The sequence below is a fragment of the Acanthopagrus latus genome, chromosome 4 (genome assembly GCF_904848185.1).
Source record: "Acanthopagrus latus isolate v.2019 chromosome 4, fAcaLat1.1, whole genome shotgun sequence".
Classification (NCBI taxonomy): domain Eukaryota; kingdom Metazoa; phylum Chordata; class Actinopteri; order Spariformes; family Sparidae; genus Acanthopagrus; species Acanthopagrus latus.
In genome coordinates, this window is record NC_051042.1 from 30,992,595 (window position 1) to 31,008,364 (window position 15,770).

At 42.0% G+C, this 15,770-nt stretch overlaps 1 protein-coding gene across 3 annotated transcripts; it reads left to right on the plus strand.

Annotated features, from left to right (window-relative positions):
- Positions 1 to 1,430: 1,430 nt before the first annotated feature.
- LOC119018817 (retinoblastoma-like protein 2) lies at positions 1,431 to 11,674 on the plus strand. Of its 3 annotated transcripts, none has more exons than XM_037096806.1 (14): positions 1,431 to 1,602; positions 4,733 to 4,812; positions 6,104 to 6,207; positions 6,576 to 6,679; positions 6,861 to 7,061; positions 7,210 to 7,458; positions 7,568 to 7,637; positions 7,962 to 8,047; positions 8,440 to 8,616; positions 8,901 to 8,972; positions 9,167 to 9,230; positions 10,010 to 10,170; positions 10,261 to 10,425; positions 10,523 to 11,674. In XM_037096806.1, exons 2-14 carry the CDS (start codon positions 4,739 to 4,741, stop codon positions 10,664 to 10,666), a joined length of 1,671 nt encoding a protein of 556 aa, XP_036952701.1. In that variant the 5' UTR covers positions 1,431 to 1,602; positions 4,733 to 4,738; the 3' UTR covers positions 10,667 to 11,674. The 3 variants fall into 3 exon arrangements, with proteins under 3 accessions (XP_036952701.1, XP_036952702.1, XP_036952703.1); XM_037096807.1 differs by having other exon boundaries at positions 1,433 to 1,602; positions 6,861 to 6,998; XM_037096808.1 differs by having other exon boundaries at positions 1,434 to 1,602; positions 7,210 to 7,374.
- The last annotated feature ends 4,096 nt before the right edge of the window (positions 11,675 to 15,770 follow it).

Genomic DNA, 15,770 nt, shown 5'->3' on the forward strand with positions numbered 1-15,770 from the left:
AGGAAATGACAACACACACTACTACTACTACTGCTGTACAGGGAGGTTTTCTTTCAGTTTTCATACGTGTAAAATCACTGAGATGACAAAACTAGCATCATTTGGTTTTGTATTTTTATTTCAAGCTTGATAATATCCTAAATGTCACCCTGGTCAGTTTTTTGTCCTTTTTATTATTATTATTTTTTTTTTTTTTCATTGGACAGTTGTGATATTTGCAAGTTGTGGTCTGTGTAGTCAAAATAATTCTTTATGTAGTGCAGGAAAAAACGCGTCTTAAAAAGTCATTTGTAATTTATTGGATTACTTTCTATGAAGTTCTATAGAGGAAATTGAGGTTTAATTATTTTTATTAAACATATTCTTCTGACTATCACTTAAGTGTGCCTTTGCCTGTTGCTTTTGTCGGGGGGGAAGTCGCTGATGTCGGGAACGTTTTGGGACATTTCTGCTCCTCCTCTTTCACATGTGTGCACTTTCTTACTGCTCCACTCCACTGATATTCACTCCAGGAAGCAGATTCTGTGGCGCTGTCCGGCCCAGTTAATGGTTTAGGTACATTGTTTTACTTTTTTTTTTTTTTGCTTTCCTCAATTTTTAAAGGAGATGTTCTGCTCATTTTCAGGTTAATAATCATATCTTGGTCTAACAGCTTGCATAGGTTTACATGCGTCAATGCTCCAAAAAACCCAAATATCAACTCTGCTCTCATTGGTCAGCTCACACACGCCTGAACCAGCGCTGCTAACAACAACAGAGCAGCTGTGCAAAATAATTTCTTATGTGCCAAACCAGCTGCTAGAAATTAATAATTACACGGTTGTTATAACGTGTGATGTCACAAGGTCACGGAATTAAAGGCGGAACTGCTGACGAGGCGTTTGAGGAGCAGTGTTTTCTGTGGGAGAGAGGAGCTTCTGTTCTGTTGGGCTGAAGGAAGGGGAAAAAAATGGAAAAGCATAATAGGCCTTAGTTCATGTGGCTCCCTTGATGAGTCTCCTGTGAACTCCTTTTTCCTACGTGCACTCACATACTGGTGTTATGTAAGTAACCATTAAGTGCCATTTTTAGGTATTATAATGTAGAATTTATACACAAGGTGCTGCAAAAAGGTTTTGTTGATGCTCCACCGAATCTTACGTTTCCAGAAATATGACTCTTTAACATCATGCTGTTGGAAGAAGACATCCATCAAACTCTTTACATTTTCTTTACCAACACCAGTTGCATTTTAAAGTGCATAAACAGTCCCATGAACGTCTTTTGTTAAAGCCGAGGGTTAGCAGGCTTTCCACCCAGCTGTAAGTTCCTCCATGCCTCCTCTTGGCGGCACCAGGAGGCCTGTGTTGGTCAACTGCTCAGCGCTTATCATAGCAACCAGACACAGATGACAAGTCGGGGCTTGTCTGCTGCTGTGAAGAGGCCAATGAGCTGAACTTCCTCAGTGTGCAGAGCAGAGGGTTGACTGCTCTGAGTTACCATGCTGCACTGCTGCTCTGCTACCAGCTGGACCTGAAGACACATACAGAGGGGGATTCTCAGAGCAGAAGAGACCCTCCATCTGGTTCCTGAACTCACCAGAACACACAGTGAGCGATATTGGTAAGTGCTTGTTTATGACATTCAAGTCAAGTCAACTGAGAAAAAGTCAGCTGACAGTTTTAAAGGGAGTGTAACACGGTTGTGAAGCTGCAGCACAGCAGGCACTTTTCACTTTAAATAACTGCAGCCAGGCTTTACTGCACCGAACGATCACATATTCACTGCTGGTCCCAAAAACACAAGTTCAAACTAAACCGAAGGGACATTTAAATGTTTAGCACGTGTGTCAAAAGTGAAAGTTTGGCTCGTGTTTGACAGAACCTCTGTCAGTGAAGGACGGTCGGGGAGGAAACAGGAAATGGGTGTAACCCTTTCAAATGGGCAAAAACAGGTTGTGTAAATTAATTTGCTGACACCAAACAAACATGTGGGAAAATGTTTAATTCCATATAATGTGTTGTAAAGTCCAGGCAGAGTTTAAAAAAACTAAGAACAAGCTTTTGTGTGTGTGTGTGTGTGTTTTTGTTTCATCCAGTTTTGTTTATCTCTCTTCTGTATGTACAGTCTGCTGCTGACTGATCTCCCTGTGTTTAATATTTACATGGACTCACCACACAGTAATGGAGTATCAACACATCTGTTTTAATCAGATAATGAATGGCCCAGGTTATGATTTATATAGAGAGTGTGAGTAGCTTGCTTGCTGATCCCCCCCCAAACTATCAGTCATAGGTTTTATCTGGCTGCAGCTGAGGATATGAGATGGAAAACTCATCCTCGAAGCGTAAAAGCAGATGTTAAACTTGAGATGATACAACTGCTCGTGTAACATACGAGAAGATGTAACGAGGAAGAGAGATTTTAATTTGCTTCTGCCAGTTATTAGAACTCATTTGATCTCAAGACAGTCACCTGGTCGGTAACAGTTCCATGAAGCGCTTTTTGAACATAATAATGAATATTATTCTTCTTATTATTATTATTATTGAATTGATTATGAAGATATTATTGAGGTGAATATGTAGAAACAAAAAAATAACCACTTAAAGTAACTTATAGCTTGTAATGTATTACATCTGCCTATAATACAGTTATTTCATTACTTAACAGCCACTTACAGTATCTTATCATATTATACTAGTGATTATAATGAAATCTTTTAATAAACTTTGATCCTTGCAGTGATAGTGACCAGCAACTACTGATACTTAACCTCATCAAGTTATTTTTAAGTGTTTTAAAATGTATAATGTGTGTCATGATTATTGTTATAAAGCGTTCTGAATATCTGTGATTGCTTATAACTATAAAAGGCATCACAAGTGTGTTTTTCGAGTTAAGATTAAAAAGCATCATGAATGTCTATTAGTGTTTCTAACTGACTAACTCAGAGAGATAAGCACAGTATGATGTGTAATAGACATGGGCTCAGGCCTGTAGCTACCACAGAGGACACTGAGATCATGTCCTGGGTAAATTATTCTGGGTCTTTTTAAAATGTAATATAAATTTTTACTAAAAAGTGGCAAGTTGCCATTCAAATGCATCAAAATGCAAAGATGGAACTGCATGGCCCCTGCGTGGGCTTCATGAAAGTTATTATCAGGACCGCACCTGTGGATCCGAGGACACACTCTTAAAATCAGCTCTGTGCCAACTTGAACTTTACCCGAGGCAGGAGATTAACAAGGTGGAATAATGATGCAGAACTGCTGCTATTAATGAAGTACTTATCATCGTCTCAAGATAAAAAAGAGGGATCTTATCTTGGAAATGTGTCAGGATGAATGAGTGAAGCCAGAGTGAGTCACGGTCCTGCTTCAGCATGATAACAAAAAGGGCAGGAAATGGATCATATTGAATCTGCAAAGTTCATGTTAACTGAGAGTTTTGAATGACTAAAATCTAAAGCTGTGTGTGTCATCAGTGGAAGATCAAAAAGTGAGTTGTTATCTATGAAACACCTTCCCGAGATCGACGTAGTTACTTACAAAAGACAGCAGGACTGACTGTGACTGTCTTCTAAAGAAGGGATATAAATCTTTTTGTTAAACTAAATCGGGTCAAGTGTTGAGCTCTAAATGGCTATGAAGAGGAAACAGCAGGGAAGTTACCACAAATTATAAGTTGCGAAACATTTTCATATTTGATTTGTGTCCTGCACACATGGAGCCTGCACGGGCCTGCAACATCCTCTGATCGACAAAAACAAAAAAATCACCGTTCAGATCTTTGTGTCTTGCGACCTCTGCTTCCTCACGGCCTAGCAGCTCGGCAGCCCACACACACACACACACACACACACACACACACACACACACACACACACACACACACACACACACACACACACACACACACACACACACACACATGTGCAGGCTGAGGTCTGACTCATTGAGGACACTAACCCAGAATGAAAACAGCACATGTGGGACTGATAAGAGAAAACAGAGTCTGTATTCAGGCCGGACCGACGAGCGAACAGACACTCCTTAAGAAGGATATGACAAAGGAAAAAAGACCCTCAATTAAGTCTAAAAAAAAACGTCTTATTGTTGAGACCTGCACTGTCACGGTAGGCTTTGAGTTTCATTCTTTGGTGATTACACTCGCTGCTCACAGACACGAGTCTTCTGTAGCAGCTACAACATCTTGCTGTTACACCTTCAACATGACGGTCACTGCTGAGGTTCACCGACCAGCACGTCCAGAATTTAACAAATACGTTAGTCAAAGAGTGAGTGACTCGGATCTCTGATTTTGAGATTTGGCGGTTCTGGTCTTGGTTCTGGGTAGACGGACTATCAGATTTGTTTCAGTCTTCTCATCTCAAAAAAAAAAAAAAAAAGCAAATAAGTTTATTTCCTGCTGACGTCAATCTGTTTCTCTAAGTCCCTGTAGAAACCAGAGGGTGACGTCTCACACACACCACTTCCACTTCTGTGGATTTCCTGGAAGACAGTTTCTTGAGAAATGAAAACATGATTTAAAAAAAATAAATTAAAAAAAAATTACACCATTTTTACACATTGTATTTAGAGGTCGACTGACTTGATTTAGTCACTGGCTCCACTCCGCTGATTGTGTCTGTGGTAATAATGTTTAGGTACTCATTCCTGCCCTGACTCTGATCCTGTGTGTGTGTCGGTGTGTGTGTGTGTGTGTGTGTGTGTGTGTGTGTGTGCAGGTCACCATGGCAAACGAGCAGCAGGGTAACCTGGGAAGGCCGGGCTTTGGCCCCAGCGACCTGCTGATCTCTATCTTCAGGTCGGTATTACTCTCACAGTGGCCATTTTAGTTTGTATGGAGCCTCAGAATTATGACGTGATCTCAGTGGGTCATGTTGACATGAAGCGAGTCGCTGCTGTTAGCTACAGTGACCGTGGCAGAACCACAGAACACTGTCTCTGTTGTATAACCACACATAACTCTTACATGCGTGTCAGGTTTTGACAAGTAACAGGATCACGTCTGCACTGAGACAGAGGAGTGTACTGTGTGTACACATGATGTTTAGTTGAGGAGGTCTTTGTTTACTCTTTAAACGTCCTAACAGAGCTTTTAAAGTTGCAATGAGCTACTGCAACGACTCAACGTGATTGGTTGTGTTGTCCATTAAAAGGCTGCTATGTTTGCTCTTTAATCAGACCATGTCGACTATGTAGTTTCTGAAAAGAAATTAAAACTCATATTAGTGAGGTGGTAACCGGATCTCAGAAATATATACAAGCTGTTCTCAGGTGAGAATAAGGTCCCAGAAGACTGTTTGAAGCTGGAAAGGTGGCAGGGTCCGCCACAGGTAAACAAAGTGAAACAGTATGATGTTGTTGTGTCCTCTAAGGTCAGTTTGTTTGTTTGTGAGGTTTGTTTAGGCTTTTTCCCTTCTGATTAGAGTTTTTTCCCCCCAAAACTACACATTGCACCTTTAAATTACACACTGACATCATTTACATTGACATGAGTTCTGTTTTTTCAGATGGTTTTTAACCTTGTAGATTAAATTGTACGACATTTTAACTGATTTCTGAGTGTATTCTTGCTTTTACACCAGCTGACCGCTCTTCATTTATATGCTTTCCCCCCCAAAAAATGAAAATTCAGTCATTATTTACTTACCCTCATATGGACGGAACAGCTGAAGTAGATGAAGACTTGTTATAACAGCACAAAAAACATTAAATGGCTTCACGTTGTCTTTTTCAGTGTGATCCAAGTTACATGAGTCTCCAACACTATTTGTTTCCAGAAATGCTTCATGGACCAAGAAACTTCACTTGACACTAATCCTGTAAACTTTTGTTTAAAGTAACATTATGTAACTTTTTTTTACACTTAAAATACCAGCTTCAAAGTCATTTTGATGGTACGGTGTCTTGTATTCAGGTTATTAGTGTCTCTATCTCAGCCACTCTGCTCCTCATCACTTGTGTAACTTCAGGGAGCGTGTCGGATCACAGCGTTACATATGTTTACTTCACCATATAAGTTTTCTAATTTGTCCTCATCATCCCTCTCAACATTCCTCATTTGTCGTCTCTACTAACTACTCCTGATTTAGAGACTGCTCCAGAGACCCGTCCGAGGCGATTGAAGCCAGGCTGAGACGTATGCTGCACACATTTCTACAACGCAACAGGGAGACCGCGGCAAGCGAGACCCAAGGTATTAACATACTAATGATTCTCATGTAGTGAGATGAGGGAATGGGAAAACAACTTGGAAGTCTCTGTCGTTTGGATTTAAAGAAACACTGATTACAGCCTTCTCAGTGTTGCTGGTTTATATCCCAGAATTTAATTAGTCTTCAGAGACACAACAGTTTTAACATCCACTGGTTTCCTCAGAAGGAACAACTGTGTCTTTGAGCACAGCAGGGAGCCACTGTCTGCTCCCCAACACTGTTTTAACTCCCCACACATTCACACAGCTGGCTGTTGTTTTTGTTTTTATTAATGACAGGTATCATATTCTGGAGTAGAGCCCTTGTTGTTGATACATGTCACATATTATCCATGTGATACCGTTCACAGAATTGGCAGCAAAGTGCTGCTGTGAGGCTAAGATCTGGTATTACAAGATCCTGGAGAAGGATGCCAGTGAGGAGAGGAAGAGGCTGGGCGTCAGCGACATCTCAGTGAGTTCGCCGCCCTCCTGTGGCCACAGCTGGAACTGGCTAATACCTTTTTCTGCACACTAGAGGCACTGTATGACCAGTAAATACAGAAGCTGTTATACTACACGTTTTATGTCCTTTCTGGTCTGTGGTAGTCTTTTTTTTTTTTTTTTTTTCATTATGTGCTTGTATTTTCTCACAGGTCCTCTTTGAGAATGATCTCATCCAGTCCTGTCTGGTGGCCTGCTGCCTGGAGATTACCATATCCTTGAACCGCCTGCCGTGTGACTTCCCTCTGCTCCTTCAGATCCTCAAACTGGCACCGTACCACTTCTGGCGGGTGTGCTTTTCTTCTAAGCTTGTTAGCAATCAAGTCTGTGTCAACTGTTTACAAGTTCCACAGGTCAATCAACCTCAAATCAATTCTGTGAGATCAAGCTAAAAAAAAAAGGAGACAGTAAACTTTTATCTGAATTGTCTTTAAGGAGAACACACAGGAAGTCAAATGAGAATCTATCCTCCCTTTTGTTTTTTCCCCTGCGGTCCGACAGGTGATTGAGCTGGTGTTGCGGGCTGAAGAGGGCCTGCATCGCCACGTGTTCAGACACCTCGCCCAGGTGGAGGAGAAGGTCCTGGAGAGCTTGGCCTGGACAGGAGACTCACCGCTGTGGGAAGAACTCCGAGCCAACGAGGGCCCTCTGCCCACCTGCCAACAGGTTGGCAATAAAACACACAAACTCACCTCGGTCACGTGCTCAGGTTTCCTTCAAGGTGACCAGTGGTGGCGGTTTCTGAGTGAGGTGAAATTAGAAACGCGATTAAAATGTTTCTACTGATTAAATGTCTGATATACAGCACTACAGTTTCTTTACACATGTGGATTTAATGGAGGCTGTGTGTCATTTGTAGGTGATCCCTTCTGCACAACTTGAAGATCAGATGAGGACGGATGTGCAACCTGATGCAAACCTACCAGGAGGTACGAATATAGTTCATTAAAAAGGTTCAGTGTGTAGTCACCGTCCCCCACTATCACTGCTAAAAATGCAAAAGTCCCTCTTTAGAGCCAGTGTGTGGTGGAGTCCTTGAAAGGAAGGCTCATTCTAAAAGGTAGTTTGTAGTTGTAGTAATGAAATTATCAGGTGGCCAGTTCTTCCATACTGCACCTTTTAATCACATTTTTGTAATTCTATTGCATTTAATACAATTATAACACATCCCTCTCTTTGATGCCCTCCCTGTTACAAACTGACTACTTGAGTATTGTTTTCATGGATTGACCGGTCGGTTCTGTTATTGCCAGCGGGTCTCAGCACCGACCAGCAGCGCCCCCCCTCAGCTGACGCCAGGCCTCGGATTAGCAGCCCCCTTCATCTGTTCGCTCGCAAGGTCAGTTGGTCTCCGGTGGCACAACTCTCTCACATTGTGTGTAATGATACACACTCCAAATAACAGTCATCACCGCAATCACCATTTTACTGAGACGGAGCCTCCAGGACAGAGTCACGCCATTAAACTCAGTTGTATTGACGGTCTATGTTGTGCCTCCCGACTGATATAAGAAAGATTACTGATGTACTGTATGCATGATACCTCTGTGGTTTATACACCCATTATGTCTTGGAGTAGTTTCCCCCCCAACTTTTCCCCTCAGTCGTTTAATTTATGAAGCATCATATAATTTTAGGTGCAGATCTGGGAGTGTGATCGTTTCTCCAGGAATAGTTTGGAGACATTGTGCCATGTTTAATGTAGTCATGTTCCCCTCCGCACCCCGTCAGGTGTACAGCTTGATGGCCAGGCGTCTGAGGGAGCTGTGTTCCACGCTGCGCATTTCTGATGAGCTGAGGCTAAAGATCTGGACCTGCTTTGAGTACTCTCTGGTCCACTGCACTGACCTCATGGTGGACCGTCACCTGGACCAGCTGCTCATGTGTGCCATCTACATCATAGCCAAGGTCGGGTTCTGATACATCTGAGAGAGTTTATTAGTCGATGTGATACACCGATGGTACCGTACGCAGGGATGTCAGGTGTCTAGGAGCTAACGTTAAGTCAAGAAGTGGTTAAAAAGTCATTCTACCATCATTCTAACATTAGAGCATCCCATGAAGTCTTATGCCTCCACTCTCATCCGATGTCAGATGACCTGCTAATAAGATAATTGATCCAGATGTAAGAAGCCTACTTAGAGATTAAAAAGAATGTAATGAATTCTTAATTTATGGACTTTGCATCATAGATTACCAATGAGGAGATACTCTTCAAACACATAATGGAGTGCTACAACTCGCAGCCACTTGCCAACAGAAGCGTAAGTTCTCTTTTTCCGATTTACCTCGTGATCAATTTAGCTCATTTGCTTAAACGCTGTGAGAAGCGAAATAGGCAATGTGATTTGAGATCTTACCGAACATTAACATTAACACTTTCATTAAACTGACAGGTGAAATGTGACTGACAGACTGCGCGCAAGTTGTAGTTGACAGCTTTTTTTTCTGCTCACAGGTCTGTAAAAATGTGCTGATTTCCAACAGAAGAGATGCAGAAAGTCTTCCGCCTGGAAACGAAAGTAAGAAACCCTTTTTTTTGTAAAACAGTACACTTGCTTATCTGCATGTACAAGAAAAAGGCAGCATGGAACACTTCCCTGCATTCCCCTGAGGTGAATCAGTGTGTAGAATACTAACAGCTGATACAGACACATCTCAACATACTGTATATACAGTGCACAAGAATATATTCATTAATTATTTCAGGTTCATACTTTTATTCCAGGTTTTCACTTAAACAATTTTTACCTGCTTTAGTTTGTAAAAAAAAAAAAGAAAAAAAGATTACATTCTCATGCTGTCAATTGCTGCAGCCCCTCTATTCACCCTGTGTCATTTTGGTGCCTGTGTCTTTAAGGCCCACCCCCTCTGCTCTGATTGGCCAGTTCTCACAGGCCTGAGCAAGCACGCACCGTTATGACATCACAACTTTACAGAAGTCCTGACAGCTTGTTTTAAAGGCTCAGTTTCACAACACTGAATGTGTGTTTCTTCATGGAGCGAGTGGTACACTTACCATTTCTTACTACAGGAAGATGAGATTATTAAGTAAACCCACGTTTAGAGCACAGTTCTGTACATCTACTACTGGACTCGCCAACATCAGAGCATTATCAGCAATTTTCTTGGTACACAACTCAGATTTTTATCTTTGGTTGTTCCTCCTAATTGAACCCCTTCAGGCAGCAACACTAGGGTCAGACATAAGTCAGTCTGGAGAGCTGCGTTATAGCATTACCTATATCAAAGTAGCGACAACGTACGGCCATAATTCCATTTATTACATTGTTGATTACAGACAATGGAGAGGACATCAACGGTATCCCGACCCCCAACACACCCTCATCACATTACTCCAGGCCTTGTCAGGAGGAGAGGGGCAATCTGATTTACTTCTACAACCAGATCTACACCACAAAGATGGAGTCCTTCGCCAAACAGTTTGCCCCAAGCTCTGGAGTAAGTCAATTTAAATCTCTAAAACACAAATTCATATGAAATGCTGTAAAAATACTGTTATCACACACGTGCCGTGCCACTCTTTTGTAGGCAGACACTCCTCCTCTGTCTCCATACCCCCGTCAGGGGAACGCCTCTCCTCGCAGATGGAGGCTGTCCGGCAGCCGCTCCTTCTTCATTTCCCCGTACAACACAGAAACCGCTCCACCCAGTACATCCGGACTCTCCTACTATTTCAACTCAAGCCCCCCAGAGGTCTGTGGACACAGTGATGGAAACATTATGGACTGTATAAATTCAGTGTAATATTTTGGTTAAATATAACCACAAACATCCCTTGCTATTCCAACAGCGTCTGCGTGAGATCAATAACATGATCAGGACGGGCAGGCCGGCCAGCAGGGGGCGCTATGTGTTACCACTGGACAGAGGGGAAGAAGAGGAGGAGGGAGAAGGTGGTCCTCCAGTCAAGAGGCTTCGTTCTGGTGATCACTGAGTCGCTCAGAGGCGACTGAGTATCGTGGTGAATGATGGCATGACGGGAGGTGACCAGGACCGGGACCAGGACCGACCGTGTCCAGTTACAAAGCTGAACCTGCACTGGAGCGTAGAGGAGCATGAAGTCTCTCTCTGAGACGATTGTCCAGCTCTTTAACCTTTATTTATATTTTTTTGCACTATGATTACTGATGTACACCAGTGTACCGTGGCACATTTCAGCTGGTTTTATTCCTTTTTAAAAAAAGTATCTTATCAGAATTCCTCTGTCAGATCAAAGTCTGCCCTGCAGTCTAAGCTTAACTTGTGTCTTTTTGCTCTTTTGTTCTGACACCTAATGTCCTTGAATGAAGCACTCGGCCCCTCGGCTCGGCGATAAGAGACTGTCGTTGTTCCGGGTGGCTCCCTGGTGGAAGAGTGTGATGTATAAATTTGAAGTAGGGCATGTCTGGAAAAGTGCTCACTTGACTTTCCTTGGATAAATAAAGGTTAGACTGAGAAAGGATCGCACTGTACAGACTGATCCGCAGTAGGACAAACTCGTCTGGGCTCATGGAGATGAGCATAAGTCAAACCTCAGCAGGGTCCACAGCCATCATGATTGTAATTGACTAGATTCCGATTAAGTCAGGAATGGTACTGAATGGTCCAGTACAAACCACTGTTGTGTAATTTTTGATGCATTTTTAATTTGTATTTATTCTGTAATGATGCTTTCTTGACGTAATGCTCCATTTTTTAAAATATGTCCACGTTGAAACTGAAAACATGACACACGTACTTCTTCTCATAAATGAAGGAAAGTGCAGGAGTTACAGCAGCATTAAAACTTTATTCAGTGATACTTGAAGCATGTGGACAGATTTTGAAAAAAAAAAAAATGAAAGAATCTGTTTGAATAGAATCATTTTTAAATCCCATCACCAGCTCCAGCCGTTTCTGACCGCAACCTTTAATATCACGGCTGAGGAATTGTAATAAAACCACTCAGAAAAGTGTTTCTCTATTTTCGTTAAATCATTCGTTTGACCTTCACTGTATGTGCACTCACATTTTTAGTCTGAGTGTAGGATGTTGATGTACAAGCAGGATTTTGTGACATCGCAACTAGTGGGGAAGCCAGACATGGTCCACTGTTCAGAAACTTGAAACCTCCAGCGCCCAGAGACTGAGAATTAATTCCAACCTTGTTATTTTATTTTCATATTCACTGATTCTGGTATCTAGATATCTTTACCTAAAGGTGCAATATGTAAGAGTTTGTGTTTAAGTCCAAAGTTTCTGTGAGCAGTATAAACAATACTAACACTCCCCCAGTGCTTAGCTTAGCTTAGCTTAGCTTAGCTTAGCTCTCAGTCAGGGCAGAGTATGTACAGCTTCTATGATAGTGCCACTAGCTGCATGGCTAACTGAGCTAACCAGCTAACAGCATTGGAAGTGTTCTTTAAGTAAAAAGAATGTATAATCAGAAAAAGGTATTTAAGGTGTTAAAAACTAAAATAATGATAATCAATGCTGTTTTATTCACACTTTATTCTGTTCTATATTATATCGTTAGATTCACATTACTCAGTTGGTTGAGGTGGAGTTTATCTTGAATTAGTTGGCTAGAACAGCATTTAATGATTATTTTCGTCATGGATTAATCTGCTGATTATTTCCTCACAAATCAATTGATTGGTTAGTAAAACAAATTGAGAAATGAGTGAAAGCTGAAATTATTAAACATTGATAAAAGAACCTTGAAAGCAAATCGAATGAAATGACTTTTGGGATTATTAAATAGTTTTCTAATTGGTTCGTCCACTGCCTGTATATCATTTAATTCGTAACAGGAATGATCTTAATTTGTAAATAAACAAGTGACCAAAGCTGTCAAATAGATGCAGTCAGTAAAAAATAGTGTCTCTCTCTCCTAGATATAATCGAGGAGAAATGGCATGAACAGAAAAGACGCGTAAACTAAGAGTACCTTAAATTTGAACAGTACTTGAGTAATGTAATAAAGTAATTTCAGTCACACACTCCACCTTCATACAAACCACCTACATGATGATCTACAGCTCACCGTCTCCTCAGACACTGTGGGCCTGTAAATAAGAAGCTGCTCTGACATTACCTGGCTGCCCTGTAAACACTTCTCATGAATTCCTCTGAAGGAAACTCACCACCAGGTCGGTTACCATGGCGTCCCTGTGATTGACACACAATCTGTTTTAGTGTTGATCAGTAACCACCATGTCTTGGCACGCCTGTTCAGTTAATTCTCAACCAATGTTGCTTGGGAGGTAATTACTGAAGGGCATTAAGAACAGCAGACAAAAGCTCAGCTCAGGTGCCTGAACTCAACAGGAAGTCCCGAGGTTGCCATAGAGAGCAGAGGCACCTGAGCCCACAACACTTATTCAGGTTTTAAGGTGTTGACCGGCGATTTAACACTCTATATGCCTCTGGACTCCCATCGACTGAACAGCACACTGTAGACTCCTAGATTTTGCTAAATCATGGGTTGCAACACCAGCCGGGGCGCCACTGTGGTGGACCCTTCCGAGAAGCCGGAGGAGAGGCCGAAGACAGCCGCTTCCGCCAAGGAGGCTGCTGTAGAGGAAACCAGTGGAACAACAGACAAAGTCGAGGTGGAGAAAATTGAGGATTCCAGCTGAATGCCGTCCTCACCCTCGTCCTGAACTCTGCTCAAAGTAAGACTTGTGATAAATGACATGAAACCTGTGAATATTTGAGATTTAATGAAAAGGACTCACAATCTACATGAAAAATGTTTTCCAATTTCGACATATCAGCTGACTGTGTCCTTTTGTTGTTTTCCAATTCTATCAATGCAACAAGGATGCAGTACCTCGCCATAAAAGAGAGCAATTTATGACCATCGCATTGGGGTCACTTTGATACAATCACCTCTATAACTCGACCGCCATGTCTCTCTGAGGCTATTTGACATGACAAATGGGCTGTGTGCTGACTGAGATGGGCTCTGTGTGTCTGTGTCGCTGTGTGTACAGATTGGCCTGTCTGGGGTGAAGGAGGGCCTGTCAGCAAGAGGAGGACGACGGTGCACCGCTGTCCATCAACCTCTGGGCCAGCCAGAACACACACACATGCAAACACACACATGCAAACACACACACACACACACACACACACACACACACACACACACACACACACACACACACACACACTTCTGGAGATAATCCAGCTCTTCTGTTCATATTCCAGAAACTATTTTGTGATAAATGCACTAATTCAAACCTCTGTGTTGTGTTTCTGTGTACCTGTGTTGCCTCTATATTCCTTTTCAGGCTGCGTTCAGATCTTTGCACAGCCCCCCCCCCCCTGCGGCCTACTTTGCATCGCCTTTGTTTGTTTTCACAGCCGTTATATGTTCATTCTGCTCTGAAGCGCTTGCACACCTCTGGTCAGGGCTGATAGTTGCGACGCACCCTTTCAAACGCTTCCAATTCTGCCGCAGGCAAAAGCGGCAAACCCCTCTAAGATAGTCAGCTTATGTTTCAGCTGTGGATACCTCGCAGCTCTCCAACTAGATAGCATGCTCTGCATATCAGAGGACTGTCTCTGGTATTCATTTGAAGGGGAGCGAGTGCTTTATACAGCGAGTAATGAAATGCTGCCAAGAGTTTGGTTACAGGCATGTATGAAAAAGGCACTTTGCCATCTCGGCCACCAGGGTGCGCACACAAACACAGAGGTAGTTCCCTGTGTGGCCACCAGGGAGCAGAAGTGATCTTTCCATGTGGCCGTGACCCATCTGAGGCTGGCTCCATTTGCTGAAGACATTTAATCTAAAATATAGGTTGTAAGTTTATTACCAGCGAGTGAATGGAGCTGGAATGGAATAGCCATTTCACAAAGCCATATCAAAAATACCCATCTCAGAGGCAGTGGGAAATTACATGAAAATATTACCATTATACAAATGGAAAGTGTGATTGAATAATGTGCCGGAGAAGATAAATGAAAAGCACTTTGTTGGAAAACGTGGTGCTAAATAGGTTTTTAATTTCAGTAGTGGGATAAAAGTAGCGCATTTTTGCCCCATTTCACTGCCAATTGATTAGTGGTTCCACATCTGCAGATAGAGAGGGGGCCTTATCGTCTCATTATCAGTTAATTAATATGCATGCACACATGCCAATTATCTTTTCCTCTGCCATTTAGCAGAAATGAGACATTGATGTTTTAATGGCGCCAGAACGGATAACTCTTCTGTTGCTTTAAAGACAAGGCAGGCACATTGATTGACATAGCCGGGAAATGTTAAGAGAGACAATTGAATTAAGAGCAACCTGAGACACTTGATTATTATATTAATACTACTCAGCAGCTTAGCTATTTGCTGTCCCTTTTCTGGGGGGGCTGTAATCATGCGATCTAGCCAGAGTTTTTTTGATGAACTCTCTCATGAAAGATACAAAAAAGGGCAGTACTTATGGTGCAGTGTAAGTATATATATATGTAGGTACTAGGAGAATCCATTATGGAAACATTTTATTTGAAGGACATGCAGAGTAGCAAGCTATTACATTTTCTTCCACCGTGCCGTGACTATTAAAGGACCCAAGGCCACACCAAGTGAAGCAAACCAGAGATGAAAGTTATATTAATCATTATTCGGTTTACTGTACTGCACGCTGAATTTATGTCCATGAGTCGCAGGCTAGTGTTATGTGCCAGTGAAATAGGCAATATTATGGAAGGAAGCACTATTGACATTTTTCATTTCTGTATAAATGCTTCTGGTTGCACATTATGCCCAAGGCTGTTGCTTTTTTTTCTTTTTTCAAATCATTTTTTATCAGTGCCCTTTGAGCTCAATGCCACAATGCTATAATGTTTGAGTCATCCTATAAGATCAAAAAAAAAGAGAGAAAAGATAGAGGTCTCCTGGCTCGAATCCAACCTGGGATCCGTGATGTTTCCACACATAAAAACACATCACAGAGGACAAACTGGTGCCACTGGAGGCAGCTGCTCGCTGGATTGTGCCAAAAAAAAAGGGCAAACAGAAAATGAGAAGGGTAACTAAAAAAAAAAAAAAAAAACTCTCTGGGGTCTAATCTCCT